This window comes from Echeneis naucrates, chromosome 15 (assembly GCF_900963305.1).
Source record: "Echeneis naucrates chromosome 15, fEcheNa1.1, whole genome shotgun sequence".
In the NCBI taxonomy this organism is placed as follows: Eukaryota; Metazoa; Chordata; class Actinopteri; order Carangiformes; family Echeneidae; genus Echeneis; species Echeneis naucrates.
The window spans coordinates 22,219,442-22,246,749 of record NC_042525.1 but is presented as its reverse complement, the minus strand read 5'-3'; the positions used below and the strand labels follow the sequence as shown (position 1 = coordinate 22,246,749).

Here is a 27,308-nt window from a genome sequence, read left to right as displayed (position 1 = left end):
AGAAAGCCAGGGTAAGAGTGTTCCTGGCAAAATAAATAGGTATTAAAATCTTAATAAACGCCGAAACAGCCAAGGAAATCATTAGATGATTTACTTTATTAGGTAAATTTTGACAAACTACTTCTTTAGTCATGTTTTATTTTTTTACTTTTTTTTAAGATTGCTTGTATTTTTAAACATTAAAAAAGTTAACAAAAAGCTAAAGAAAAAATATGTTGAGACACAAGAGCTTGATGGTAATCTGCATTTTTGCTGAATTCTCCAACAGAGGGAGCTGTTTCTACAGAATGAACTCTGCACCCTGCAATTTGTCACATGGGACTCATTATTCAGCTCTGCTGTTTGATGTTCACTGAACATGAAATCAACATGAAGTGGATTAAGTGTTAAATCTGGAGGTGATCAGATCTGAAGAGAAGAGGCAGAAAATAAAATGTAAGAAAAGAGAAGAAAAGGAGGAAGGTGAGGAGGACAAAGAAAAACAAATAAAGGGAGAGTCAGTATCAGCTTCAGCAGCTCAGACCGACTGTTGTTTGAATCATCGACTCTAATCCGCCTCCTCGCAGGCAGCAGCAGCGGGAGGAGGAGGTGCTGCTCTTCAGCATCAGATCCAGGACCAAAAAGAAACGAACCAGAAGTGAACCAGGATCCCCCGATGTGATTAGATTGTCCTGTCCTGTTTGTCCTGACTTTAAAACCAAATGCCTCCTGTGATAAAGATCTGCATTTCACTGTGAGGATGAGCTTCATGTCTGGTGAGTTTTTGAACAGCGTGTGAATCAGTGTGTGCTCAATGAGTTCATTTGCCCAAAGCTACAGCAACATGGAGCAGTCCCACTTTCTTTTATCACTGTTTTTTTTTTTTTTTTGCCTGAAATTTGGTTTCACCTAGTTTGACTAAAAATATACAAAGATGCAGAGAAGCAGAGAGAGAATCAGAATGAGATCATCTGAGAAACTCGATCAAGGCAAGTAGGTCACTGGTCATTAATGCAGAAATAACCTACATGACGCATTTTTTAATCTCTTTAAACTGTGAAGAAACGATGTTGAGAAGCAAGCAAAATGATGAGACAGAACAGTCTCTGCATGAGATGGAAGACGGTGTTTGGTGACAGCAGCCTGTTTTGATTTTCACAGAGAACCGATGATTTAAAGGCACGACGTGATGCTCGGAAGACGAAGTGAAGCTTGGAAGCTGCTTCAGCTTTTTAACAGCTGATGAAGTTATGGCGCAGTATGAATTTTTGACAAACGACAAACTGAAGTTTGGAAGTGACCTGTGATCTTTGGAGTTTAGACTACCAGAAGAAATTTGGAAGCAGCTTTAAAATTTTGATTCTGGAGACAGTGAAGAAGCCTATTTTTAATGAAGGCCCTGGAAGCAGCAGCTGGTGTTTAAACAGACAGAAGAAACACGTTTAGTAACAGAAAATAAACTTTACAAGCTTCTTGCAGATACAGAGATAAAGTTAAGATTCAGAGGCATCTTAAGTTTTTGGAAAACAGATGATAAAGTTTGGAAGCAGCCTAATAAAGAAAAACTGAATTACTGAATCTGAAGAACTTGGAAGCAGTTTTTCCTTTAAAGATGAAGTTTGGGAGCAGTTTTTGTACCCTGAATGTTGGCGGTCGCAGGTTTTGCTTCTCAGCTGAGCTGATGAAGCGGCTCCCTCTGAGCAGACTTAGCCGCCTGCATCGTTGCGTGTCAGAAAGTGAGCTGCTGGAGCTTTGTGACGACTACGACCGTGACAGGAATGAGTTTTTTTTTGACCGGCACTCAGAGGCCTTCAGCTTCATTATGCTGTATGTGCAGCATGGCAAGCTGCGCTTTGTGCCACACATGTGCGAACTGTCTTTCTACAATGAGATGCTGTACTGGGGCCTGGAGAGCTCGGACCTGCAGCCTTGCTGCCAGCGACGCCTTGACGACCGGATGTCTGACTCTTTCGTACACTTCTTCCCCGAGGAGGAGCTGCAGGGCCCGAAGGAGCCCCAGAGCTGCTGGCTGGAGAGGATGAGGAGGACTTTCGAGGAGCCCACTTCCTCGCTGGCTGCCCAGATCCTTGCTTCAGTGTCGGTGCTGTTTGTGCTCATCTCCATGGTGATGCTGTGTGCTAGCACCTTACCCGACTGGAAAGCTGCCGAAACCTTGGAGCAGCACAGGTAGGACCTCTCTCAGACCACTTCATCCTTTTCTTGATGTCTTGTTTTTATGATGCTCTCTGACTGTTTCTCTTTTCCTCCTATCTGTGGTTGTTTTTCTCAGGATTATTGAGGCAGTCTGTATTGGCTGGTTCACAGCTGAGTGTATTGTCCGTTTCTTGGTGTCTCGTGATAAATGTGAGTTTGTTCGCCGTCCGCTGAACATCATCGACCTGTTGGCAATCACGCCATACTACATTTCCGTTGCTATGACAATAATGACGGGGGAAAACTCTCAGCTGCAGCGCGCTGGTGTCACACTGCGTATCCTGCGCATCATGCGGATCTTTTGGGTGATCAAGTTGGCACGGCACTTCCTGGGCCTGCAAACACTTGGCCTAACACTACGGCGCTGTTACCGCGAGATGGTGATGTTGCTGGTCTTTATCTGTGTTGCCATGGCGATCTTCAGTGCTCTGGCCCAGCTACTGGAGCATGGCCTGGATTTACAGGCTGGAAACCAAGACTATGCCAGCATCCCTGCTGCCTGCTGGTGGGTCATCATCTCTATGACAACGGTGGGATACGGTGACATGTATCCGGTGACGGTGGCGGGGCGTGTACTGGGTGGCCTTTGTGTGGTGAGCGGCATTGTGCTGCTGGCATTGCCCATCACCTTTATCTACCACAGCTTTGTCCAGTGTTACAATGAACTCAAAGTGCGCTCTGTCCGATGCAGCCAACGCCCATCTGCCGACTTTATCCACTGAATGTGATAGCTAGGTTCATCAATCAAATGGCAACCCAGGATGACATCATCCCTTGTTTGAAATATGCCCATTGCCATATTGTGCTGCTTGCTGACTTCAGGAATCTTCCTCAGGAGGAGGAACCATGTATGTTCCAATGGGTGGTGCCAGGGTAAATAAAAGTTTGTTGTCCATTTGTTTAAACCAAAAAGTTCCAGCACAGGTGGAAGTACTTTTCAATGGCCTGGGGACTTTGTTAGGGCATCCTGAAGTGCTGACCATTTCTGATTGGTTGAGTAATTTCACCTGCTGTGTGCAATCTGTTCAACTACAACAGACTTGTAAGGCCACTTTGTGTTTTGTTTTTTTTTTTTGTTCATGAAAAATGTTACACGAGAAAAAGTCTCAATACTGTGGGAATAGTTCCTATTTTACATTTGACAGAGGTAATTAAACTCAGGCCACCAGCAGTCCCCACAGCCACCATCTCAGGTGTCGACCCACCTCACAGTCAAGTCTGCGTATTATTTTTGAGCTCCTGATACTGATAATAATTTGGTCCTGTTGAGTCAAAAGATGAAGGATTTCCGTTTTTGTGAATCTTTTTCTGAGGCCCAGTTTGGCAAAGAGCTCATTTTCATGCAGGGGACTGCTCACTTGATAGCCCTTTTCTAAAATAAATCACTAAAATGACAATTTCTCATAATATTTTAACTTTTATCTTGAAAAGATATGTTTTTTTCTTGTGATATTACGACTTTATTTGTACAAAATTATTTGTTTATTCTCACAAATGTATGATTTTTTGGTGAAATCTCCAGTTTCTCGAGCTTTGTTTATTTCCGTAATCAAGAAACTTAGCTTCAAGATGCAAAAGGAGAAACAAAATGTGAATGCAGGACTGAAGTTGAAGTGAACATTAATACTGAAAAAGATAGAAATTATTGTTGCATGACCTGTTTCCTTCTTACTGCCACCTAATGGACAGGCATTTTATTGCAGTTACATTGACTGCTTCTCCGTATTTCATCAGTCTCACCAGCACTATCTCCTGGGACCTCAGGCCTTGGTCTGAAAGCAGACACTGGGCTGCAAGAACCATTCATTTCCTGCAATAGAAGTACGTTTGGTTGGAAGGGGCTTTGTTTTTTTGATGAGAAGTAAAAGATCTATTGGTAGCCCCATCCTAGTACCCACCCAACTTTATGATCTATTTTCCTCAGATTGGGACCATCATTTAAATGTTGTATTGGAGAAGACTGAGACCATAAACTCATGAGAAAAATGTTTACTGAGCTTATAAATCAAGTGAGAAGTAGGGACATTTTCACATATACCTCAATACAGTCTTCGGTTGAAAGTGTACCGATCCTTTGCACAACAATAGAGTCGCTCCCTGAGTCTAGTCTTTAGCATTAACTTTACTTGTCAGACCTGGAGTGGATATCCTTCAAAAGCTGTTCCAACTTTAATGCAGCTTTTTGTTCTCAGTGCCTTCAGATTTGTTTGGTGTCAGGTTTTGAGTTTGTTAGTTGGCAAATCCTGGTTTGCAGTATCCTGAAGAAATTTGAACATTGATATCAATTGTTGGCCAATAGCCACAATGTTCTGGGGTAGTCACGCATATATTTGAAGTCTTATTGCGCACACACACACACACAAATAAATAAATGAATAAATAATGAGGGCATTGTAAAATCAACACAGTTGTGTGGAGTCTATGTCAAAAATGAAAGACAACTAACATTTTCTATGTATCTGTATCCATGTTTATAGACTTGTCTTTATTAACAAAAATAAGTAGAAATGAATTCATCAAATGGAAAGTAGATTAACTAAACCTTATGAACACAAACTCATTACTATGACCACCACATGACAACCTTTCAGCCTACTATTCAGCACAGAGGAATGTTTGTCATATCAGACCTCCATCTCCTCTACATTTTCTCCACTGCAGAGTTCAACCCAATTATATCTTCATCATTGTGACTGCATCACTGAATTTATATCAATGAAATACTTTACTTTAAAAACCTCACCTTGTTCCATACATCCTGGCTTGATTTATTCCCCTCAGTATCCCACAAATATAACAAGTTGAATTTCTGTGTATTATGGACTCCTCTCCTTCATATCAACCATTTATTTATAAAAGAGGAAGTGTTCAGCTAACACAGACTCCAGACCAGCTGATGCATTTGACATGATGAAGAGATTTAATTTTAAAGACACAATTAAATATTTAAAAAATGGTTCACGCATTTTTGTCAATATCCATGACTGTAGTTTTCCAGGTTATTAAAAATGTGTATTTATGAAATTAAATTTATGAATCTGTTGTACAATTCTTCCAATATTAACTTGTTAATAAGCTTTTTATTTTATTTGTACATTTACTCATTTATCCAAAACGATAAACACTAAAAAACAGCGCTCTAGCAGTCAGTCAGTCAGTGCAGCAGGGGACCTTAATGTAGGAATAAAGTACTACACCTATTCAATATGTGTGAGGAGATCAGGTGACGATGTGCACTGACAGCGTACAGTCAGTGCTGTTTGTGAAGTCTCTAAGTATTAGAAATGAGTCACTGGCTTTCTCTCTAACACCTGGTTATCATGGAGTTATCATGTTTTATAGTTGCATGGATAAAAGTTCTCATGTAATGTTGATGTAACACTCAGCTGCTGCTGGATAACTTCATCTGTGGAGGTGGAGTACCTCCCCCTCCTCCCCCACAGGAAAGGCCTCACATGCTTAACTGTTTGTGTCTGTTTTTGGACAGTTGTGGGTTAAACTCCATGGTGCTACTGGACACTGTCCACAGTTTCCACAGCAACAGCAGACTGAGAGACAGGAAGTGGAAGTGTTGGAAGCATTTTGCTTTGAGAATGCAGATGGATGAGCCACTCGAGTGTGAAATGTCTCACTATCCATTTAATCTTCACAACAGTCAAATGCCTTTTATATCCTTCTGTTTATTCCTTTTCTTCCTTTTTCCCTACTGTTAATCTATATGATACTTGTAAATCATTCTTTCTTTTTGCTCAATTTCCTTCAATACTGGACTTTCTGTGAATTAAAATACATGTTTGTATCTATTTGTCTTTTTTATACACATTTCAATTATGACATACAAAACAAGAACGCATTTCCAATATTTACAACAAAGAAGCATTCTGACATGTCACCAAACTGGCAGTGGCACTAATAAAAGCACAAGGCTTGTGTCACTGAAAATGCTTATGAAGACAGAATAATAAACAAACACATCTTGTTTTGGAGGAACATTCGGAGCAGTTGGTAGGTAAACCGTTATTGTTTCCAGCAAGTCATCAGAAAAGTAATATAATATTCTATTTGAGATTTATATCAGTCCAGTTTTCTTTATCATTATACTTAAATTCAATCAACATCATTTTATATGATTTTTAAAAACATATCTATATGATTTTAAATGGGCAGCACAGCAGCATGGTGGTTAGCCCCATTGCCCCACAATAAGAAGGTTGCTGGTTCTGTTCCCAGGCCTGGGCCTTTTCTGTGTGGAATTTGTATGTTCTTCCCATGCTTGTGTGGGTTTCCTCCCACCATCCAAAGACATCATGTTTGGGTTAACTGCTGACTCTAAATTGCCTGTAGGTCTGAGTGTCTGTGAGTGTGAACACCACCCGCAACCCAGAAACGGATATGCAGAAAATTAATGAATGATTTAAAATCATTAGGCCTCAGTGCTACCAGCAACCAGGATCAAAAGTAGAATGTTTCATGATGAATGATGGAAGAACAGATTAGGTTTTGACTTTCAATCATGAAAAGTCACTGGGACCTTGCAAAAATGTATCATTGACCAAAACATGCAAGTTCAACGATTTCCAACACAATTTAACACAAATGTCAAAATTTAGGGGCTGGCAGTTTAAAAACCAGAACATCAATGGTCACTTAATCATAAATGTTCTGCCTTTATTCAGTGCTGTAATTCAGGAAATGAGGAATGTAACTGTGGTTGGTTGGTGCAGGGGTACTCTGCAACACAGGAATTCAGCTTTTGTTTTTCCTATAGGGAATAAGCTTCACAGAACTTTGTGAATATGACAAACAGATGCAATGTTGCTATTAAAAAGCCGACCATTACACTGTGTGGACTCCTGTTCCAAATCAAAGTCATTAACGCAAGATGGCAATCAAGTGTCAATGAAATGTGATGTAACCCATGGCTTGTGAACTGCTGCTTTGAAGCCTCAGTTTACTTATGTAATAATTCAAGGGCTAAGTGTGGCCATTTTCACATAAACTTCAATACAATCTGACTTCTACAGCCAGTGGAGTTGCTCATTAGTAGTGATGTAGCGCGTCACTGTTGTGGACTGTGACTGCAGGGACTGAAGTGAATCATTATATTAGCTCTGTGGGAAAAACAGCAGCTCTGGTTTGTTGTTTCACTCCCTTTCCCTCCCTGCTATGAGCTGTCACTCACCCAGAGAGCCCCTCCCCCACCTGAGCTGAGAGTCTGCTGCCTACTCCGGTAGAAGAGTAAGTTATTCAACACATCAACCAACCAACCTTACTTTATTTATATAGCAATCAGGTGTGTTGGAGCAGAAAACATCTAAAACATGCAGTGCAGTACAGCCAGTTAACCTAAACATGCATGTCTTTGAACGGTGGGAGGAAACCCACGCAGGCACAAGGAGATCATGGAAACTCCACACAGAAAAGCCCCAGGCCGGGAACCGAACCTACAACCTTCACATTGTGGGGCAACAGCACTAACTCCGATGCTCCTGTGCTACCCACCAGTACAAAAAAAAATTAGGTTAAAATACAAAAAAACATGCAATATGCCATAAAAACTGACCCCACCGCATACACATCTGCTCACACATGGACACTCAGATTAAACCAGGACATTATATTTCTCTCGCAAATTAGTGCACTGAGTTAGAATTGTCCCTGAAGTTGATCATTTTCAAATCAGTGGTTTTAACAGTATCAAATAAGCTGGGACCAGACTTGTGTGCTCACTGATTCAGTGAATCAAATGATCCATCCACTTTGGTGAGTGATTCATATAAACTCAGATCAGTGAAAGGAATTGAGTTTCCCATCTCCCCTCATTCGATAGAATCATGGTTTCCTCTTCAGCATTGGCATCACTTTTCAGACCCAGAGTCGTAATGAAAATACACTGATTATTGTATTTGTATCCTATTTCGTACAGAGAGGTGAAAGGCTGCCGGAACGACCATCCTTATTGATTTTTATTGACGTATTACACTCAGGCAAGCCGCGGACCCCTATTCCGACGCAGCTCCTTCAGTGCAACTCTTACGTCATCAAGTTGCGCGGTGTTGGCGTCGGGACCACAGGGAATCAGCTGAGAGTCAGAAACAGGTGAAGTGTCCGTTTATCCAGGTGTGTATTACTTGTGTGACCTCAGCGCAACATGTACTACAGACTGAACGGAGTGACACAACGACTCACCGGGGCTCCCGCAACCGCCTACAACCCACAGGTGAGACTGTGACCTTGTTACCACCGAGAGAGCAGCTAATGCTAACGGAAACATCAGAGCTAGGGGAGTAAATCTTCATTACTGAGGAGGCAAACGAAAATTAATGAATTAATGGAGTCAGAACAGTCTCGTAATGAATGAACTCTCGCGAGGCTTTTCACGAATGCACATGCTTTCTTTCGTACTTGTATTTCGGACTCGCAAATACACACGCTTTGGTTCACAAATATGATTTGCATGCAAACTTCTAATTTAAATTCGGAAATGCACGCGCTGTACTTCACAAATATAATTTTGAGGCACACTTGTAATATGAATTCACGGAGCATACGAATTGCTGAATATGCATTTAGGAAATTTGTATGTTGAATTATGAGACTGACCTGACGTCGCAGGTTGACCAATGTTATCATTGGCTGATGAAGCTGTCAATCAGTTGTATGATTCTGATTTACAGATTCAACAGCCAATCATATGGCTCCTTACTAACCCTAACCCTAACACTTAAACCAATCACATGGAGAGACTTAATCAACCTCAACCTGTCAGTAACTTCAGCCACAACCCAACAATAGAATACATGCATTGAGTTCTTCTACTTTTACTACTTTAACCACATCAGTTGCATGCAGGGTGAGTGATGTTTTAACGTACAGCAAGACTCTGGTTGTGGCTAATGTACAACTTAAAGACATCCAAGAAAGCCCAACAGAGGAAGTTACAAATTCTACATTTGCGTGTGCAAAGGTTAACAGTCCTGCTCTTAGCTGTGTGTGCTTTCTGCAATTTGGCCCAGTGAACATTACCCAGTTCTTGTCCTTCCTTGTACTTTGTCCAAGTCCAGAGTCCAGAACTGCAGTTCTGAGTGGTTGAATTCCTCCTTAGTCCCTTAATTTGGTTGTGTTGCTGTTGTTGCAGTGACATTAGCAGTTGATGCTAACTTAGGCTTGTTGCCTGCAGGAAACAGCAGGTAGATGTTGCATCAAGTCAGCTGGCATTCATCTTGTCCACTCTTACAAATCTTGGGCAGGACCTTAGGTCGCTACTGTGGAAAGAGTGAAGAGTTACAAAGGAGGTCAGAGCTAACTCTGAGTCAGAAGAGCTAATCCAAGGGAGGCCTCAGAGGACTCCAGAGAGGATCCAGGAACCAAGAGAGAGGGGTCTAGATGGGCATGAGGGTGCAAGAGCCTCAGGAGAAGAGCGTAAGAGCACGAACAAACAGAGGTTTTTGTAGACCTGGGTCATATATCATACAGTGACCAGTAGCAGCTGGAGTTACAGTTTGTGGTTGTCTTTTCACATAGGTGTGAAAAGATGAGCATTTTTGGAGAACTGAGTTCAAGGACCCTCCTTTGTCTGTGGAATAAAGGAACACGCGGGGGTGTTGGAGTCAATCCCAGCTCATATTGGGCGAGGGCCGGGTTCACCTCAGACTGGTCGCCAGTTCATCACAGGGCCAACATACGGAGACCAACAACCGCTCACACTCACACCCAAGCCTATGGGGAATTTAGAGTCACCAGTTAACCAAAGTATGCATGTGTTTGGACCGTGGGAAGATACCGGAATACCTGTTGGAAACCCACGCAAGCACAGGAAAAAGCCTGGGAATCAAACCCATGAACTTCTTGCTGTGAGGCAACATGTATTTTCTCTATATTGAATTTGTCTTTTCGCACAAGTCAATTAACTATGTACTGTTTTCAGTATTAACAATACCAAAAGTGTACAGTATGTCATGCAGAATCATTAATGTGTTCACTACATGAATGTAGTTGGAGAAAGTGGAGCTAAGAGGCTACACCTACAGTAATTAGAAACAAGAATTTGACACTAGCTTCTAAATGTAACTATATTCATCCATCCATCCATCTTCAACCACTTATTTAAATTTGGGTCATGGGGAGCAGCTTTAGCAGCAACACCCAGAATTCTTTTTCCCCGGCAACCTCGGTTAACTCTGATTTGGGGATCCAGAGGTGCCCACAGGCCAGTGCTCCTAGGCCCCTGTAATTGATGCGCACCTTCTGTTCCCCCATCTTGAAGAGAGGGACCACCACCCAACTCTTTCACTCCTTCAGCACCCTCCCAGACTTCCACACAGTATTCAAAAGGCATGTCAATCAAGACAGCCCCTCAGAGCCCAGAGCCTTTAGCATTTCAGGGGTGTAGGGGAGGGAGGACAGGGGCCTTGTCTCTGTTTGGTGCCAGAGACATGGTCTATTTCATCAATCCCTGGGGCTTTGCCACTGTGGAGTTGTTTAACATCCTCAGTGACTTCACAGAGAGAAATTGACGATGATTCCCCATCATCCTCCAGCCCTGTCTCCCTTACAGAGGGGCGATTAGTGGGGTTCAGAAGTTCCCCAAAGTGCTCTTTCCACCATCCTTTTACATCCTCAGTTGAGGTCAACAGTGTTCCATCCTTACTGTACACAGCTTAGACAGTCCTGCATTTCCCTTTTATGAGGTGATGGATGGTCTTCCAGAAATGCTTTGAGACCATCCAAAAGTCCTCCATGGCTTCACCGAAGTCCTCCGCGCCTGCTGCTTTGTCTCTACTACAGTTGTGGCTGCTGCCCCGTGGGCCCAACAGTACCTCACAAGTGCCTCTGGAGTCCCCAGTGACAACCTGTACCTAAAGGACTCCTCCTTTAGCTGGATTGCTTCCGTGATCACCTGTGTCCACCATGGTCCCAGAGGGCTATCGCCCCTTGAGGCACCCATGACCCTAAGACCGCAGGGCGCCTCAGCAGCTTCAGCAATGGAAGCCTTGAATATTGACCATTCAAGTTCAATACCCCAGTCTCCGCAGGGATGCGGGAAAAACTTCTTTTGGAGGTAGGAGTCGAGGCCTTCTCAGACAGGGGCCTCCCGCAGTAGTTCCAAGTTTACCTGCACTATTCATTTGGGCTTGCCAGGCCTGTCCAGGGGTTTCCCCTGCCACCTGACCCACTTGACAGCTCTGACCCACTCTTTACCTGAGTGTCCAAAACATGCCTCTTCAGATCAGATAATACAATTACAAAGTCAATCATTGACCTTTGGCCTGGGGTGTTCTGGTACCAAGTACAACTATAAGCGCCCTTGTATTCATGATTAGCACTGAAGTCTTAACAAAAGGACACCACTTGGGTTTAGATTTTGGAGTCCGTTCATCCCAATCACACCCCTCCAGGTATCTCTGTCAATGCCCATGTGTGCTTTGAAGTGTCTCAGCAGTACCACAGAGTCCCCTATGCAAGGTATCAGCCAGGGTTTCCAAGAATACTGAATACGATGACCTGCCGTTCGATGCATATGCACAAACAATACTGAGAGCTTCCCCCCTGCCTTCAAGTGCAGAGAGGCGGCCCTCTGGTCCACTGGGGAAAAATCATGACGGTGCTCAGCCGGGGAATGGAGAGTATCCCCACACCTGCCTGGCGCCTCACCCTCTCATTATGAAGAGTGTCGAGCACCTATCCAGGATTTTGAATACAGAGCTGAGGCTATGCGTGGTAGTGCTACACCTTCCGCACAAGCTCCGGCTCCTTCCCCACCAGAGAGGCGATGTTCCATGTAGAGCTATAACAATTCCAAATATTGTTACAACATTAATTCTCTCTTTTGGGCCAATTTTTAAAATACTTTTTTCATTATCCAAGTCCAATAGTCATCACCACTTCTTGACTTAAATTTTTTCCTAACTGCTCTCCTTTGTCATTTTAGTTGATATGAATGTGTATACAGACAAGTGCCAACAACTAACAGTTTAAAAAAACTATTATGATGATACAACCTACCCCAGCGGATTCCTGCATGGGTGGTGGGTCGACATGATTGGAGAGGATGTTATTCCTTTGGCGTATGCCCGATTGGACCCATGGCAGACCCGTCCACCAAGCGCCTAGTGACAGGCCCTTCATCCAGGCCTGTCTCCAGACAGGGGACCCGGGGAAACTGAGCCTTAAAACCAGCTGACAGGGTTTCTTGGAACTTTGTAATGTCACAACAAAGCAGCCACCACCATTAGCCAGCATAGGATTTGGGTTCTGCTATAATTATATGGCTGAAAACAGTCAGCCAATCAGAGAAGATGTAAAACTACTCCAACAAGGCTTTTGGTTCTTTGTTCTTAAAAAATGACAAATCTAGTTCAAATATATTTTCTTATGGATATCCACACTTTCAATAAAACAAGAGAAGTCAAAATTTTAAACTTTAAGCAATTTGGCGATAGAACATTTTCTCTGGGATAGGAAAAGTATACACCTGAGTAGATAGTGTGTCCATGAATAGAAAGGAAGGTTGGGTATTCGTCCCAACAAGAGTGTGCTGAGAAGCGCTATCAATATTGATGGCTTATTGAACACTAGCTGTAGTCATCCCATAGTCCTATTGTAGTACTACATCATACCACTGGTAGTATAAGTAACAATTCTTTCACACTGGAAAGGTGGGTGGACGAAAGAACGCCTCAGTCTGTACTGAATTCAGTGCTTTTTTCCCATGTTTGTAGCAACACTGGTGATATATTTGGGAACAGTGTGATCCTGGCATACAGTGACTCAGTAGAATTTCTTAACGTGGCAGGAAAAAGACATTTCTGGCACTCACAGATAAGTATTATCATGGTTGATAACACAAGTATGGAATAAGCAGTGCTGGAAATGAAACGCTGGATTCTCCTTCAGTATATCAGGAAGGTATTTTGGTCAGACTGCTCCAGTTCCAGAAACTTAAAGTAGATGGCTTTGTTGAGAAATCTGTCAAGCCCTGAGTATTTGTTAGCTGGTGAGTTGGTCCCAAATACCAAACAGATCCCAGTGTGTGTGTTCAGTTAGTACAACAGTGCAGTTGTGGAAATAGGGTTGATTATGGGTTTACATTTAAATTATAGACAGATTTGTACTTCTGGTTGTTTTTAGAAATATTTAATTTGTGTCTGCCTCCATGTATTAACTATGTATCCTGGAAACAATAATATCTTTGCCATGTAACAGGCTTCTTAAAACCTACTTAAAATCTAGAGTCAAAGTATAAGTGCTTCCTGATTAGGAGAGCACCACATCTTGAAATAACCCCTCAGATCAAAATATGGCACAGCAGTGTTCTGAAACTCCTGCAGCTTCACCTGGACTGATGAAACACTTCAAAGGCTGCATAGGCCTAATCCACAGAGTTGTAACCACAATACAATGACGCGACAGACCATAGTTATGTGGGTCCATTCAAATGTTGGAATGAATTTGAAGGGCTCACAAAAAAAAAAAAATAAAGCATATTGAAATGTTTAAAATTAAACTCAAAACAAGCCTTTGTTTGTAGTCTTGACTCACTTTATTTTATTGCATTTATGAGGTATTGGGTAAAGTGGGTGGAATGGTGAAATGGTAGTTAGCGCTGATTAATGGAAATTTAGCCATCAGAGGCCTCAGCATAGTCTCCTCTGTTGGTTTGGTTCAGGCTGCACTCATACCTCAGTATAGTCTCTGATCTGAATATGCGAAGAAATTGCTGCAGTCACATTAATTAATGCATTTGGGGGGCTAAAGGTGCCGACTGTGATGCTGATATCAGGGATTAACCGCTAAAGACATCACCTGGTCCACTAACTGCATTCAGTACACCTGTCTCTGCCTGTGTTTGTCTTTCTTCAGGGTCTACGCCCAAATGTCCCACCTGTCAGTACTCCTGTCATCTTTGCAGCTCCAACCAAAGTGGCCTCCCAAACTGTAGGTCAGGTGGAGTACCTGGGAGCAAACAGAGTCCAAGACATGCAGAAAATATTCCAGGTAACTCACTTAAGTGTAGCTCCTCACGCACCTGGGTGAGATTAATGTTTAGTACAGAGGTGAAGCTGTGAACCTGACAACTGATGGCCAGTGAACAGCTCCTATATGTCAGGCATGACATATAGATAGAGATAAGAGATCCTTGACTATATTAAAGTGTCCTTGAGGCGGTTCCAGAAGTTGTCAGTAATGTTTCAGTGACCCTGGAAAATGTTCGAGGAGATTCAGGTCTACTTGATAAAGGTTCATGGGTCCTTGAGAATTTTCTTAAGATTGAGTCAGTTTTAGGATTCAGTGAAATGGAGCCTTGGGTGCTTCAAGTGGTTACAATGATGACTTAATATGTTGAAATTATCAAGTCTTGGCTCCTTTACTTGGTAACTCTTTGGGGCTTTGAAGAAGGTAATTATTTTTAAGCGTAAATGTATCGGGGTCTTGGAAGACTGAATTCAGGTGTGTTTGTAGTGGATTGTGTTACCTGTATGAGACAATATAAGTCCCACCTCTCACTGGTAACCTGGTTTTATGCCGCAGAAAGCAGACGGGGTCCCGGTCCACCTGAAGAGGGGTCTGATAGACAAGCTGCTGTACCGGACCACCATGGGTCTGACGGTGGGGGGAACCATCTACTGCCTCGTGGCTCTCTATCTTGCTTCCCAGCCAAGCAACAAGTGATGCTTCAGAACTTCTGTGCTCTGGATCAGGTTTCCAGTGTAAATTAAGTTTATCGGACAACAGCGCATTCATGGGTGCAGGGTTTTTGATGCAGTGTTCAGGGACAGTCTGTCTGCAGCAAAAACCTTCTGAACATATATAATTTAGTGCAGTGAATCGATAATAAATTTTATTTTGTTGTAAAAGAATCTGAATGTGTGTCTGTTTTTTGTTTTTGTTTTTTTACTAATGGTGTTTTTACTGACAATCTGGAATCATCCTCCTATTGCACTTTCATTCTCTCAACCTAACTCAAGTTCAATTCTGATTAATTTTACATTCTGTATTGGCTTCACACTACTGTCACAGAAATGTGTTTTTATGTGTGTGTCGGAGAGGGGAACAGAAAATCAGGTAGCTGAAGTAGGAAAATGAAAATATAAATTATTCGAAATTCACAGCACAGCTCTGGGACATTAGATCTGTTGTTTGCTCCTCTGGTCTGAGTTGATCTGTCTTTATGAATCCTAATCCAACTCTCATATCTATTTTAAGATGTTGGATTATAAGGATTATACGTTCTTAGAGCTTCATTATAAATGCATCCAATCAATACACCAACAGACCTCAGATCAGCTTCACCTGAGCGACAGTCTGACACTAAGCCTGGTGATATTTCTGCACAGGATAGTTTCATAAACTTGTTTTTGTACAGATAAAATGAGAATTTGTGAACAAAGGATTTAAGTGGAGTCCCTATGGATGTAATTAGATTTCATCCAGGTTCCTGTGAAACCTGCTGTCAGATCAGTGAAGAGTGTGATGTCGGTGCGTGTGTAGGATGAAATCAGACAACAGGAGGTGATGAACTGATTCATTCTGTCAGGAAACTGGTTCAGCTTTTATGTGATGACATTCACATCCTCTTTCTCTCCACAAAGCTGGTCTTTGTTGTTGACAGACTCCTCGGTTAATGCAGGAGTATCAGAATGGACTGATAGCAGTCTGCTTTGTGTGACTGCTGATCCTGAAGTGCTACACAAAGCTACTGAGCCAGAGATGCTTTCCCTGTTGCTTTAATTCTTGATTTGACTGCATTGTTCGAGAATATTTTTGGTGAGACATGATCCAAATATTGTGTAGCGTTGCATATAACTTGCTCTGTTGCTGTGGAGATGGTGATGGGATGCTTGAGGTGAGGCATCTCGGCTACAGGTTACACACACATGCACATCTAACACACCAATTCTGTCCACATTATAAGGAACACCTAAACCTCAGACAGATTACATCAAATCATGATTTTAGTCTTATTATGGTGGAGGTTTCTTGCCATAACTTGATACATAATGATTCAGATTTCCTTCTCTTAGTGTCAGTTTGTCTTGTATCACTAAACCAACACATTTCATGAAGGCAAACTTCTCACTGGAATGTGACAAGTTGGTTTGTCATTAAAAGAAGAAAGTGGTCCTCATTCTGAAGGAGTGTGTTTTATTCTACTTAATATTTTTTTGACTATTATTGTTGTTAATATTTGCTATCTTTGCATCTATACTTGTACTTCAACAATATATTCAGTTGCTCCTGGTCCTCCTGTCGCTCCCCCTCTCATATCCATATTTCTCCTCTCCACCAGGTGTTTTATGTTGGAGGTTTCCATCTGCTCAGTAATTTTTTTTTCTCTCCAAGATGTTGTAAAAATTATGTTTTTTTTCTGATTGATTGAATAAAAATTGTTTACCATTATTGGTTTTATTGTGATTCAATAAGATGAGATTCTCTGTCAAACAGGTCTGTCTGTTGTGACCTCAGCAGCCTAACAGGAAGTTAATTAATGGCTTTAATGAGCTCCTAACATCCTTCACAGCTCCAACATCAACATGCAGGCAGCATAAAGCTGTGACTGGCTGTCATCTCAGTAAATTACTACCTGGAAGTGTCATGAATATGCAGATTTGCAGCTGCAGCTTTCATTAAGGACACGTGATCTTCATTTGCCCTACGACTCAGGATAAACGGATGAAGATGGATAGATGTTCTTCATTCAGCTGAGATATCTGTTTTGAGCTGGTGAGGCACTTTTGATGTTACCTATTCTTCCTGGACATTATGTCATTTATCTATATTTCATTCTGTCTCAGCTTGGTTAGGGGGTTAGGGTGACAAAGATTCATTGTGGGAGAGTTGACCATTAAGATGCAGGTGATCAGGATCTGTTCCAGTTCTGTCCAGTCATGACCACTCTTATCCCTTCAGGTAGCAGGTATCCGGATCCTTTGGACTTCTTCGGCCAAACAAGACGAGGCTTAATCTCACTTGGACTCCCCATCATTCAGCTATTATATTTAACCTTAATCTAATTTTCCACAGATTTCTTTCATCGCCTTTCATTTTTATTTGTTTGTGCTAAATGTCCTCAGTATGTTTCTCCTTACATAAGCTGTTTTTCTTGGCAAAACACAGTTTTGTTTTGTTTTTTTAGTTTCTGCAATAGTCTGTGTATTAATGAGTTCTTAATGACATCTAGTTGTAGTTCAGTGCATGAAGACTGATAATTAATGATCATTAGTACAATCAGATCATTAACAAGTGTAATGACTGTCATTGAGTTCATCACTCAGCTGGTTCATTATTACATCACACTGATTAATTCATTAAATGACATAATACAGTCATATGTTTGTCTCTTACACACTCAGATTTTAGGTGATATTGTGTTGTTCAGAAAAAACTGCAGTAATGTATTTTTTCCAGTATACCGACAGCATCTCTCCTGCTTGTAGGAAAAACCGCTGTACCCGAGATAAACACTGCATCAGTGTCTTTACCTTGCATTTAGCTACAGACTGTAAATACTGTAAATACAGATGGGTGACACAAAAAAGTGTCAGGGGCTAATGTGTATGTGGTGGTTGGTGTCAAGCATAAACGCACCCACCTACCAGTCACAGCCCACGCACCCCATTCTACAGAACCCATCCTACAACATCACTACAATCAGTAAACAGTGACCTTCATGACGACAGGCCGTGGTATACGCTCATGATATCACAGCTGAGCTGTCCTTTGGCCCGATCCAAGCTTAGTGTAGTTAGTGCAGTGAGTGTAGTTAGTGCAGTTTGTGTAGTTAGTATAGTTAGTGTATTCAGTGCAGTGAGTGTAGTTAGTGTAGTGAGTGTATTCAGTGTAGTTAGTGCAGTGAGTGTAGTTAGTGTAGTTAGTGCAGTGAGTGTATTCAGTGTATTTAGTGTAGTTAGTGCAGTGAGTGTATTCAGTGTAGTTAGTGTAGTGAGTGTATTCAGTGTAGTTAGTGTAGTTAGTGCAGTGAGTGTATTCAGTGTAGTTAGTGTAGTGAGTGTAGTTAGTGCAGTGAGTGCAGTTTGTGTAGTTAGTATAGTTAGTGCAGTTAGTGTAGTTAGTGCAGTGAGTGTATTCAGTGTAGTTAGTGCAGTGAGTGCAGTTAGTGTAGTGAGTGTATTCAGTGTAGTTAGTGTAGTTTGTGTAGTTAGTGTAGTGAGTGCAGTTTGTGTAGTTAGTATAGTTAGTGTAGTGAGTGCAGTTAGTGCAGTTTGTGTAGTTAGTGCAGTTTGTATAGTTAGCGTAGCGAGTGCACTTTGTGTAGTTAGTGTAGTGAGTGCAGTTAGTGCAGTTTGTGTAGTTAGTGCAGTGAGTGTAGTTAGTGCAGTTTGTGTAGTCAGTGTAATTTGTATAGTGAGTGCAGTTTGTGTAGTTTGTGCAGTGAGTGTAGTGAGTGCAGTTTGTGTAGTTAGTGTAGTTATTGTAGTTAGTGCAGTTTGTGTAGTGAGTGCAGTTAGTGCAGTGAGTGTAGTTAGTGCAGTGAGTGTAGTTAGTATATTGAGTGTAGTTAGTGCAGTGAGTGTAGTGAGTGTATTCAGTGTAGTTAGTGTAGTTTGTGTAGTGAGTGCAGTTTGTGTAGTTAGTATAGTTAGTGTAGTGAGTGCAGTTAGTGCAGTTTGTGTAGTTAGCGTAGCGAGTGTAGTTTGTGTAGTTAGTGTAGTGAGTGTAGTTTGTGTAGTTAGTGTAGTGAGTGCAGTTAGTGCAGTTTGTGTAGTTAGTGCAGTGAGTGTAGTGAGTGTAGTTAGTGCAGTTAGTGTAGTGAGTGTATTCAGTGTAGTTAGTGTAGTTTGTGTAGTGAGTGCAGTTTGTGTAGTTAGTATAGTTAGTGTAGTGAGTGCAGTTAGTGCAGTTTGTGTAGTTAGCGTAGCGAGTGTAGTTAGTGTAGTGAGTGTAGTTTGTGTAGTTAGTGTAGTGAGTGCAGTTAGTGCAGTTTGTATAGTTAGTGCAGTTTGTGTAGTTTGTGTAGTTAGTGCAGTGAGTGTATTCAGTGTAATTTGTGTAGTGAGTGCAGTTTGTGTAGTTTGTGCAGTGAGTGTAGTGAGTGCAGTTAGTGCAGTTTGTGTAGTTAGTGTAGTGAGTGCAGTTTGTGTAGTTAGTGTAGTTAGTGTTGTGAGTGCAGTTAGTGTAGTGAGTGCAGTTAGTGCAGTTTGTGTAGTTAGTGTCGTTAGTCCGCCGCCCCAGAAGGGGGAAATGACAGAGAAGTAAGCCGGTGAGTCGGCCAGAAGAAAAGTGATTGTTCGTCGCTGAAGTAGAAGAAGAATCCGTAGTTCGAAGAAAACAGGGTGTGTTGGTTAGATTAGACTGTCGGGAGCAGAAAACTGTGGAATACCTTCAGCCGAGGTAAGTTCGACCCGCCCGTGGTGAACCGAACTCGGTCCAAGAAAACGGCTCCGGATGAACTCTTGGTTTATTCAAACGTTCGCTCTGTTAGCATTCGGTGCTTCCTGTTAGCTACGAACAAAGTGAAACTTAACAAACTCTGTGTATCAATAGCAGAGTTAACGAACTGAACTGAAAACGAGCTCCGTCACTCTCCAGTAGTTTACAGATCCACCCAGCGGTTAGCTAAGCTAGCCGTGACCAGTGAGGCCTGGTGTCGGGCATTGTGTTAGTGACCTGTCGGAGCTCCGACGGCATCTGTCTAAAGTCATTCTGTGCTTGTCATACATACTACAGATGTATTACTATCGCTATGACAACCCAGAGGTCAGCTGCTGCTACAAATATCTCATGTTCAGCTACAACATCATCTTCTGGGTGAGTCTATTCATCACACAGCTACATGGGCTGTTGGGCTCATGTATTCACTCACACACACTTACGTGTACAGCAGTGGGGATAGTGAGTAGTGCTGTTGCCTCACAGCAAGAAGGTCGTGGGTTCAATTCCCGGGCCTCAGGGCTTTCTGTTAGGACTCCCATGTCCTGTGTGGGTTTCCACCAGGCCCAAAGACATGCATGTCTATGTTGATTAGTGACCCATAAGCGTGAGTGTGAATGGCTGTTCGTCTCTGTGTGATAGACTGGCAACCTGTCCAGAGTTATTCTCTTCCATAACAGCTGATCATGTGTGCACTTGTGACCTTATGTCTTCGTGGAATGAGGGTTTGTGGAAGAAAACCTGCCAAAGAGCCGTGATTAGCATCACAGGTAAACTGTCACCACTTAAAGAGTTCCTGTGAACTTGGTTCCTGCAACAGATAACCCCAAGTTTCCCTCCATTTAATGTTAAAAAACTCAGTTCTCCTTGTTGTTTATCCGTTTACCTGCTGTATGTACATAATTCAGTGCCTCTTTGTAAAATGTCCAAATGTCTGACTTATCTGTGAACTTAACTGCTTCTTTCTACAAAGGAAATCAAATGTTGCTTAGAAAGTTGGCCCATCACTGTTGCAGATGTTTCCTCTAATGTGTGGCATTTGCAGGAAACTGCTTTCGCCTTCACTCTAGGACATTACAAACCAATTCCAGGTCCCAGTCTCGAGACTGTAAAAAGTCAAGGCTGCATTTACCTACATTACTGCAGTATTATCAGTACTATTTTTAATGAAAATATGGGGTCTGATTTCTACCACAGTTGGGGGATATTTCAGTACTGTGCCACCTTTTTATCTTTCTCTTATGTAAGGAAGTTTCCTGTATGTGAGCTGATGAAATGTCAATATAAACAAGAAAAATTGGGGCAATGATTAAGAGGAAGTGATTTTGTGATTTCCTGTGTACACCAGAGAAGAGATAGATAAATGCATGTTGCTGAACAGGAAGCGTCTCAACTGTTATGAAACATCCAGAGCCACACACCATGTCAAACGTTTCTCTTTCTGAATAATGACAATGTATGTTACATATCACATCAGTTAAGCCTTTATGACACTATTACATATTAACTAAGATGTTGTTGGAGATTATAATGTCTAGGATATATATACATATATATATATATATATATATATATATATATATATATATATATATGGGCAGGGAGCATGGCGGCATAGTGGTTAGTACTATTGCTGCACAGCAAGAATGTCATGGGCCTGGGGCATATCTGTGTGGAGTGCTATGCTCTCCTGTGCTTGCGTGGGTTGAAACTGGGTCCAAAGACATGCATGTCTAGGTTGACTGGTGACTCTAATATGCCCATAGCCGTGAGTGTGAATGGTTGTTCGTCTCTGTATGCCTCCAAGTGTTTGCTCTACGATAGACTGGCCATCTGTCCAGGGTGTAACACGCCCTAGAACTGCTGCATTTAGCTCTTAATGTTTGGGAAAAAAAGTGAAGTGAGTGAACCTCTAAAAGGTTTGAAGCCAGGAGGTTAATGTTTACATTTACTCTCTAACAAAAGAGTGCTGATTGAGAAACACTGATTGTTCTTGTGATAACTGTGTTTTGCATTTTATATATATATATATATATATATATATATATATATATATATAAGATTTTATTTTATTTATTATTATTTAACTTTTGGTTCCCTTTTGGTTTTATTTTGGAACTTAAGCTTCATAAACACTAATCAAAAATATGAAAATCAGTAGGTCTTTCAAAAATAAGGCAACTTAATTTATGTTGATGTTTAAAATTTAAAATAGGTCTTTTCCTTTTTTTAAGACAGTATCCGATCCTATTTTCATTCTGCAACTGTTATTGTATCGTTGTTCTGATATTGTTAAGATGATGGCAGTCTAGCTTTAATTAACATGAACTGGATGTAATGTTTGCTTCATGATATTGGACACCATCAGAGCTGGTCTGTGTTCATGTCAACACATTTGCATCAAAATCTGCACAGGAACATGGGCTTAAGTACAGTGGTCATCTTACACAAACCTGTTTAATAAAATCATACAATGTCATTTAAGAAGCTGGATCTGTCTTAACAGTGGTGATTTATGGATCTGTGTAATTGCTGGCGTGTTTGTTTACATTGCAGCTGGCTGGAGTTGCCTTCATTGCAGCTGGTTTCTGGGCTTGGAGTGAAAAGGTGAATGAGCACACAGTAAAGAATAAATAAACATACTACCAAGAAACTAAATAAAACAGGATCTGTCTCATATGAGAGACTTATGTCATTTTATCAATATCATTGGCAACTGTCAATGACAATATACACAGCCATCAGCCATAACATTATGACCACTGACAGGTGATTAGCCGTGGTTATCTGGTGACCATGGCACCTGCCAATGCTGGGTGGATGGATGGGTGGATATATATAAGACAGTAAATTAACATTTAAATTTGAAGGTTATTGGTTGAAGCAGAAAAATATTTAAGTTATAAAAGTTTTAGGATGGGAGAGACTTTGTCAAGAACTGAACTGTGATATGTGGACAGCAGCTTTGTGTGAGGATCCTAGTCTGCAGAAACCAGGACCTACCAAAAGTGGTTCAAGGAAGGAAGACCACTGGAGCACAGCATCATGGGAGTGAAGGCTGGACTGTGTGGTCTGATCCCACAGAAGAGCTACTATATCTCAAACTGCTGAAGAAGTTCATGCTGGTTCTGATAGAAAGCTGTCAGAAGACACAGCATCAGTGTGTTGTGACCAGTCAGGGGTGTCCACGCTGTCCCCTGTCCACCAACAAAAGCTCCTATAATGGACACATGAGCACGGAGCAATGGAAGAAGGTGGTCTGGACTGACTGCTCAGGTTCTCTTTCACATAATGTGGTTGCTTGGGTCTGTCTCTTACCTGGGGAAAAATGGCACCAGGATGCATTATGGGAAGAAGACCAGCTAATGGAGATACTGTGACGTGACTCTATATATATATATATATATATATATGACTCCAAATTCCCCAGATCGCAATCCACATCAGCATCTGTGAGTTGAGCTGAACCAACAGGTCTGATCCATGGAGATTCCATCTCTCCACTTCCAGGATCTACTGCTAACATCTTGGTCCAGATACCACAGCTCAGCTTCAGAGGTCTAGAGGAGTCCATGCCTTAAGGGTCAGGGCTCATATGGTGGCAGAAGGAGGATGGGAACAAATATTAGGCTGATGGTCATAATGTGATGGCTGGTGGGTCTAAATTTTGCCAGTTTGCCTGGACAAAAAAAAACAAGGCCTTACTATCATTAAAAGGTGGCAGTTATGCATCTAACCTATTTACCTACAGTAGCTGTCGGTTGTGTAGGGACCTTTTTAAAGGAATAAATGAGAATGAGCTGGCGTTTCATTAGTCTACAGCTAATATGCAGTCATGAATTATGGGTCAGATATCAAGTAGTATTTTGCTTAAAAGGTAGACTGACTACCTGTTCTGGTGTGTTCTGGCTCCCAGGGAATCTTGTCGGATCTGACCAAGATAAACCAGTTGAATGGTTTTGACCCAGTGTGGTTGGTCCTTGCAGTTGGTACAGTCATGTTCATCCTTGGCTTTGCTGGCTGTGTGGGAGCTCTGAGAGAAAACATCTGTCTACTCAAGTTTGTACGTTTAGAAATACTTTTTGTGAAAATACCTGGAAATGCATGTTAATGTTTGAAATTCGTACATTAAAAAACATTTCTGTTTGTGTTTTTTTTTTTTTTTTTTTTAAGTTTTCAGGTGTAATTGGCTTTATCTTCTTCCTGGAACTCACAGTGGCAATCCTGGCTGTGGTTTTTCAGAGTCAGGTCAGAGGTTGGCTAAATAAGTTCTTTCTGACAAACATCACAGAGTACAGGAAAGACATCGACCTTCAGAACCTCATCGACTCTCTGCAGAGGATGGTAACTCCTCATCATCATCATTATCATCATCATCATCATCAACAGTTTTTAACATATTCACTTAAAGATGTAACAAAACTGAACATCAAACATTCAGGGGTTCAACGAAGCACCTTATTTCTTGTTGTTAAAGGTATCTTTCAGTTTAAGAGTGCCACTATTTTGAGCTCAGGAACCTTTAGGTGCATTTGAATTTTTTTTTTTACTGCTCGTGGATTTGAATATTTTGTTGGATTTTGAATTAAATATCGCGTTTGCATAATGTAACACCTTCTGTGGTGCTAAAAAAAAAAAAACATTAAAATTCTGAATATTGTCTCAGCTGTAAGATTGAATTTCATGTTGAGTGAAGGATGTGGTTCCCTACAGGTCATGCATTTGGTTTTCTGTTGGTTAAGAATTGGGTCCCTGTAGGGAAAGGATCCGTTTCCCTTATGTGAAGGACCTGAGTTTCTGTAGGGGAAGGATCTTGTTCATCTATGGGAAACAGATTCTTTCCCTACTGGGAAGGAATTTGTTCCATTTAGGTGAAGGATTTGGTTTCTGTGCTCTTCAAACAGAACCACTGCTGTGGAGCTCAGGACCCAGATGACTGGGAGTTGAACAATTATTTCAGCTGTAACAACACTCATCGCAGCAGAGAGAGGTGTGGAGTTCCCTTCTCCTGCTGCATCTCTGATCCTGCTGTGGGTTAATTACTCATTTATACACATCACTCATTACCATGGCTACACCAAGCCTGACTCTGAGCCTGTGTTTACCTGGTTGGTCCTGACACCTGCACTTTGTGTTTGTTTCAGGAGTCGGTGGTGAACACTCAGTGTGGCTATGACGTTAGAAGCAAACCACAGGTGAGTTTTTGATAATATTGTGAAAGGTAATGGTTTCATGTGACTATGTTCCCTGATGTTCTTTGGTATTCCTCTACAGAAGAAGTGGGTCGATCATATCTACATCAAAGGGTGCATTGCCGCACTAGAGGACTGGCTACCCAGAAACCTCTACACTGTGGCCATTGTCTTCATTGTTATCTCTCTGCTGCAGGTACAAGCATTCAACATCACAACACTTGACTTTTTCTTACCCGTCACATTTTCGTCCTGCTGACCTTTCTACCTCTGTAGCTGTTTACCCATATAGTATATCTGCCTTTTTGTTTGGCTGCCTACCTCCTTACCTGTTTACTTGTTTATCGGTGTACCTGTTGACCAGTCCAGTCCATCTCTCTCTGTGATCAGATGGTGGGGATCTACTTGGCCAGGGTTTTGATCGCTGACATTGAAAAGGCCAAATTCAGCTACTGAAGTCTATACCTGCGAGGGTGGGGTTTCATACCAGGTGTTACTGGACCAAGTTTCTTCAAACATGTGCCTTCTCTTTCTTTTTCTCTCACTCTGGTATTTTATTTGTTTGAATGTTTGTTTACATTGATTTCAAGATACGCAGAGCCCCTTCTGAAAGATGTTTTTGTCAGTCTGAAATCTTTGAGGACATCTGAAGTTCTGTTATATGTGATATTTAGATTTTTTTCTGTGCGAGCTCTTCATGTAATTCTGGTCAGTACCAGACTGCCCTTCACCTTTTCTGTATATTAAGAATTTTCTTTTTGCGATTCCTGAAACTGCAGATGCAGCGTTTTTCTACTGTTCTTTGAGCCAATGTGACCTCTTACCTAATTCAATGCCTCTTTACAGTACTCATGTGGGTACCAGATTTAATGAGTAGCCTGAATCTTTATCTACAAAATCTAGCTATTAAACTTGCCCTGCAGCCAACACTTAAACTTCAAAATAAAATCACACAGCTAATAATTATTTTCATTAATGGTCAATTAAATGAATATTTACAGTAAAAACAAGGTGTCTAGGTGTTAAAGACCAGACCAACATCTTCAAGTGTTTTGATTGGTCAAACAAACAATCAGCACAACCCACAACAGTAATGAATTAACTTATAGTAATGCAGTGTTCATTTTGTAATTCTGTGCTATTGCATCAGTAAACATGAAAAAATTTATCTGTGAAAGTGTCTTAACAGGTAAAGGTTCATGAAGGCTGTTGCTGAGTGTAAAGCCGCAGGACTACAGATTATCACTGTGCATCTGTAGTACATGTTGTGTCAGTATGTAGTACATTGTTGTGCTGAACACTGGGAGAATGTCAGACTGATATTCTGTCTGATTAACAATCTGAAAATCAGTATAAATGTAAAAAAAATGTTAACATCATGGACTGCTCCTTTAAAAGGCTTCAGCTCATGTGATCAGATTTTTTTTTTTTATTAAAGGTTGAAGGTTGAGAATTGACACTGGATTCATGTTAACAAAAATTTAATAAAGTGAAGTGTCTTTGTAGTTGTTTTGATTGATTAAAGGTTTTGGGTTGTTGTAGCTGGTTACAACAAGCCAGAAAACACATTTTTAAGTTAATTCTTTTATTCCTGTTGATGATTGAATGCACAAATAATTAAAATTTCATTGGTTTGTGTTTAAAGAGAAGACAGATTTTCTACTGAAGGGATTTTGTTTGTTTGTCTGTTTTTTTTGTTTTGTTTTTTTTTTTTCTAAAAGTGAATTTTGATCTTTTTATATTCATCTGAATAAAATTTGATTTGGTTTGAATTTACAATGTTTTTTTTTTCTTTTCATTTTTTAGTAATAGTAATAGTATCAGTAATTAAGAAAATCAGCCTGTGAGCACATATCAGGACCAAGAATATTTGAGGGTTTTCTTTTTGATTATTTTTAAGACCTTGATGTCACAAAGTACAGAAGCCACATTTTTATGCAACAAATAATAGCAAATTTAAGTGAAGCATGATTTTATTCATGTTAGTAAAAGAAAAGTAATATTTATTGATCACATGAATTAAAATGTAATGATTGAGAGAAGATTCACTTTGGTCCTCTGTAAAACGCTTTATTGTGGGATTTAAATTTTTCCATGATTTAAATTTTTTTTTTGATCAGGTCTTGTTCTTTTCTAATTATAATTTTATTTTATAAAAGGTGTTTTGCTTTCCTGCTGCTTCAAAAACATTATTCAACAGAATGCAAGATGAATGAATAATACACTGACATAGGAATCTGTGGTAGCATTGAACAATGTCACAATTGGCTCTAACACAGGCAGGCACTGTTGGCAACAGTCGCCACTGGCTGTCCTCAAAGTAGCTGAGTTGTCACAGTATTTGCATAATTTATTCACTTCATTTTATTAGCGTGTTTATGTTATTTTTTAACTGTGTTTTTACAGATGATCATCGTAACTTGTGTATTTGCATTAAAGCTTTAAATCATAATGCATCATGGGTCGCTGGCCCACGACACTTTAACTTTAGTAAATCCGATGTGTGTTAAAGAAGTTGGAACAGACATGGAG

At 41.0% G+C, this 27,308-nt stretch overlaps 3 protein-coding genes across 5 annotated transcripts; all 3 read left to right on the top strand.

The window, feature by feature from the left end:
• The first annotated feature begins 1,591 nt into the window (after nucleotides 1–1,591).
• Nucleotides 1,592–2,915, top strand: LOC115055681 (potassium voltage-gated channel subfamily G member 3-like). The gene is made up of 2 exons (XM_029521651.1): nucleotides 1,592–2,166; nucleotides 2,270–2,915. The coding sequence occupies exons 1-2, from the start codon at nucleotides 1,592–1,594 to the stop codon at nucleotides 2,913–2,915; spliced, it is 1,221 nt and encodes a 406-aa protein (XP_029377511.1).
• Nucleotides 2,916–8,247: 5,332 nt separating this feature from the next.
• On the top strand, nucleotides 8,248–16,530 carry LOC115055281 (cytochrome c oxidase subunit 7A-related protein, mitochondrial-like). Its single transcript, XM_029520977.1, has 3 exons — nucleotides 8,248–8,413; nucleotides 14,056–14,190; nucleotides 14,725–16,530. The coding sequence occupies exons 1-3, from the start codon at nucleotides 8,345–8,347 to the stop codon at nucleotides 14,863–14,865; spliced, it is 345 nt and encodes a 114-aa protein (XP_029376837.1). The 5' UTR covers nucleotides 8,248–8,344; the 3' UTR covers nucleotides 14,866–16,530.
• A 2,876-nt stretch (nucleotides 16,531–19,406) lies between these two features.
• tspan14 (tetraspanin 14) lies at nucleotides 19,407–26,344 on the top strand. Of its 3 annotated transcripts, none has more exons than XM_029521883.1 (9): nucleotides 19,407–19,545; nucleotides 19,882–19,962; nucleotides 22,141–22,191; nucleotides 23,501–23,647; nucleotides 23,758–23,928; nucleotides 24,489–24,614; nucleotides 24,729–24,779; nucleotides 24,862–24,972; nucleotides 25,167–26,344. In XM_029521883.1, exons 2-9 carry the CDS (start codon nucleotides 19,882–19,884, stop codon nucleotides 25,230–25,232), a joined length of 804 nt encoding a protein of 267 aa, XP_029377743.1. In that variant the 5' UTR covers nucleotides 19,407–19,545; the 3' UTR covers nucleotides 25,233–26,344. The 3 variants fall into 3 exon arrangements, with proteins under 3 accessions (XP_029377743.1, XP_029377742.1, XP_029377744.1); XM_029521882.1 differs by having other exon boundaries at nucleotides 24,859–24,972; XM_029521884.1 differs by lacking the exons at nucleotides 22,141–22,191; nucleotides 23,501–23,647; nucleotides 23,758–23,928 and having other exon boundaries at nucleotides 24,859–24,972.
• The last annotated feature ends 964 nt before the right edge of the window (nucleotides 26,345–27,308 follow it).

What these genes read in the sequence shown, in the direction of transcription:
- LOC115055681 (XM_029521651.1), top strand. Translation starts at nt 1,592, where the DNA reads ATGAAGTTTGGGAGCAGTTTTTGTACCCTGAATGTTGGCGGTCGCAGG. An exon ending in GAAACCTTGGAGCAGCACAG is followed by an intron (nt 2,167 to 2,269) that starts GTAGGACCTCTC and finishes TGTTTTTCTCAG; the next exon opens with GATTATTGAGGCAGTCTGTA.
- tspan14 (XM_029521882.1), top strand. Translation starts at nt 19,882, where the DNA reads ATGTATTACTATCGCTATGACAACCCAGAGGTCAGCTGCTGCTACAAA. An exon ending in ACATCTGTCTACTCAAGTTT is followed by an intron (nt 23,648 to 23,757) that starts GTACGTTTAGAA and finishes TTTTTTTTTAAG; the next exon opens with TTTTCAGGTGTAATTGGCTT. An exon ending in TCGACTCTCTGCAGAGGATG is followed by an intron (nt 23,929 to 24,488) that starts GTAACTCCTCAT and finishes CTCTTCAAACAG; the next exon opens with AACCACTGCTGTGGAGCTCA.
- LOC115055281 (XM_029520977.1), top strand. Translation starts at nt 8,345, where the DNA reads ATGTACTACAGACTGAACGGAGTGACACAACGACTCACCGGGGCTCCC. An exon ending in CAACCGCCTACAACCCACAG is followed by an intron (nt 8,414 to 14,055) that starts GTGAGACTGTGA and finishes GTCTTTCTTCAG; the next exon opens with GGTCTACGCCCAAATGTCCC. An exon ending in ACATGCAGAAAATATTCCAG is followed by an intron (nt 14,191 to 14,724) that starts GTAACTCACTTA and finishes TTTATGCCGCAG; the next exon opens with AAAGCAGACGGGGTCCCGGT.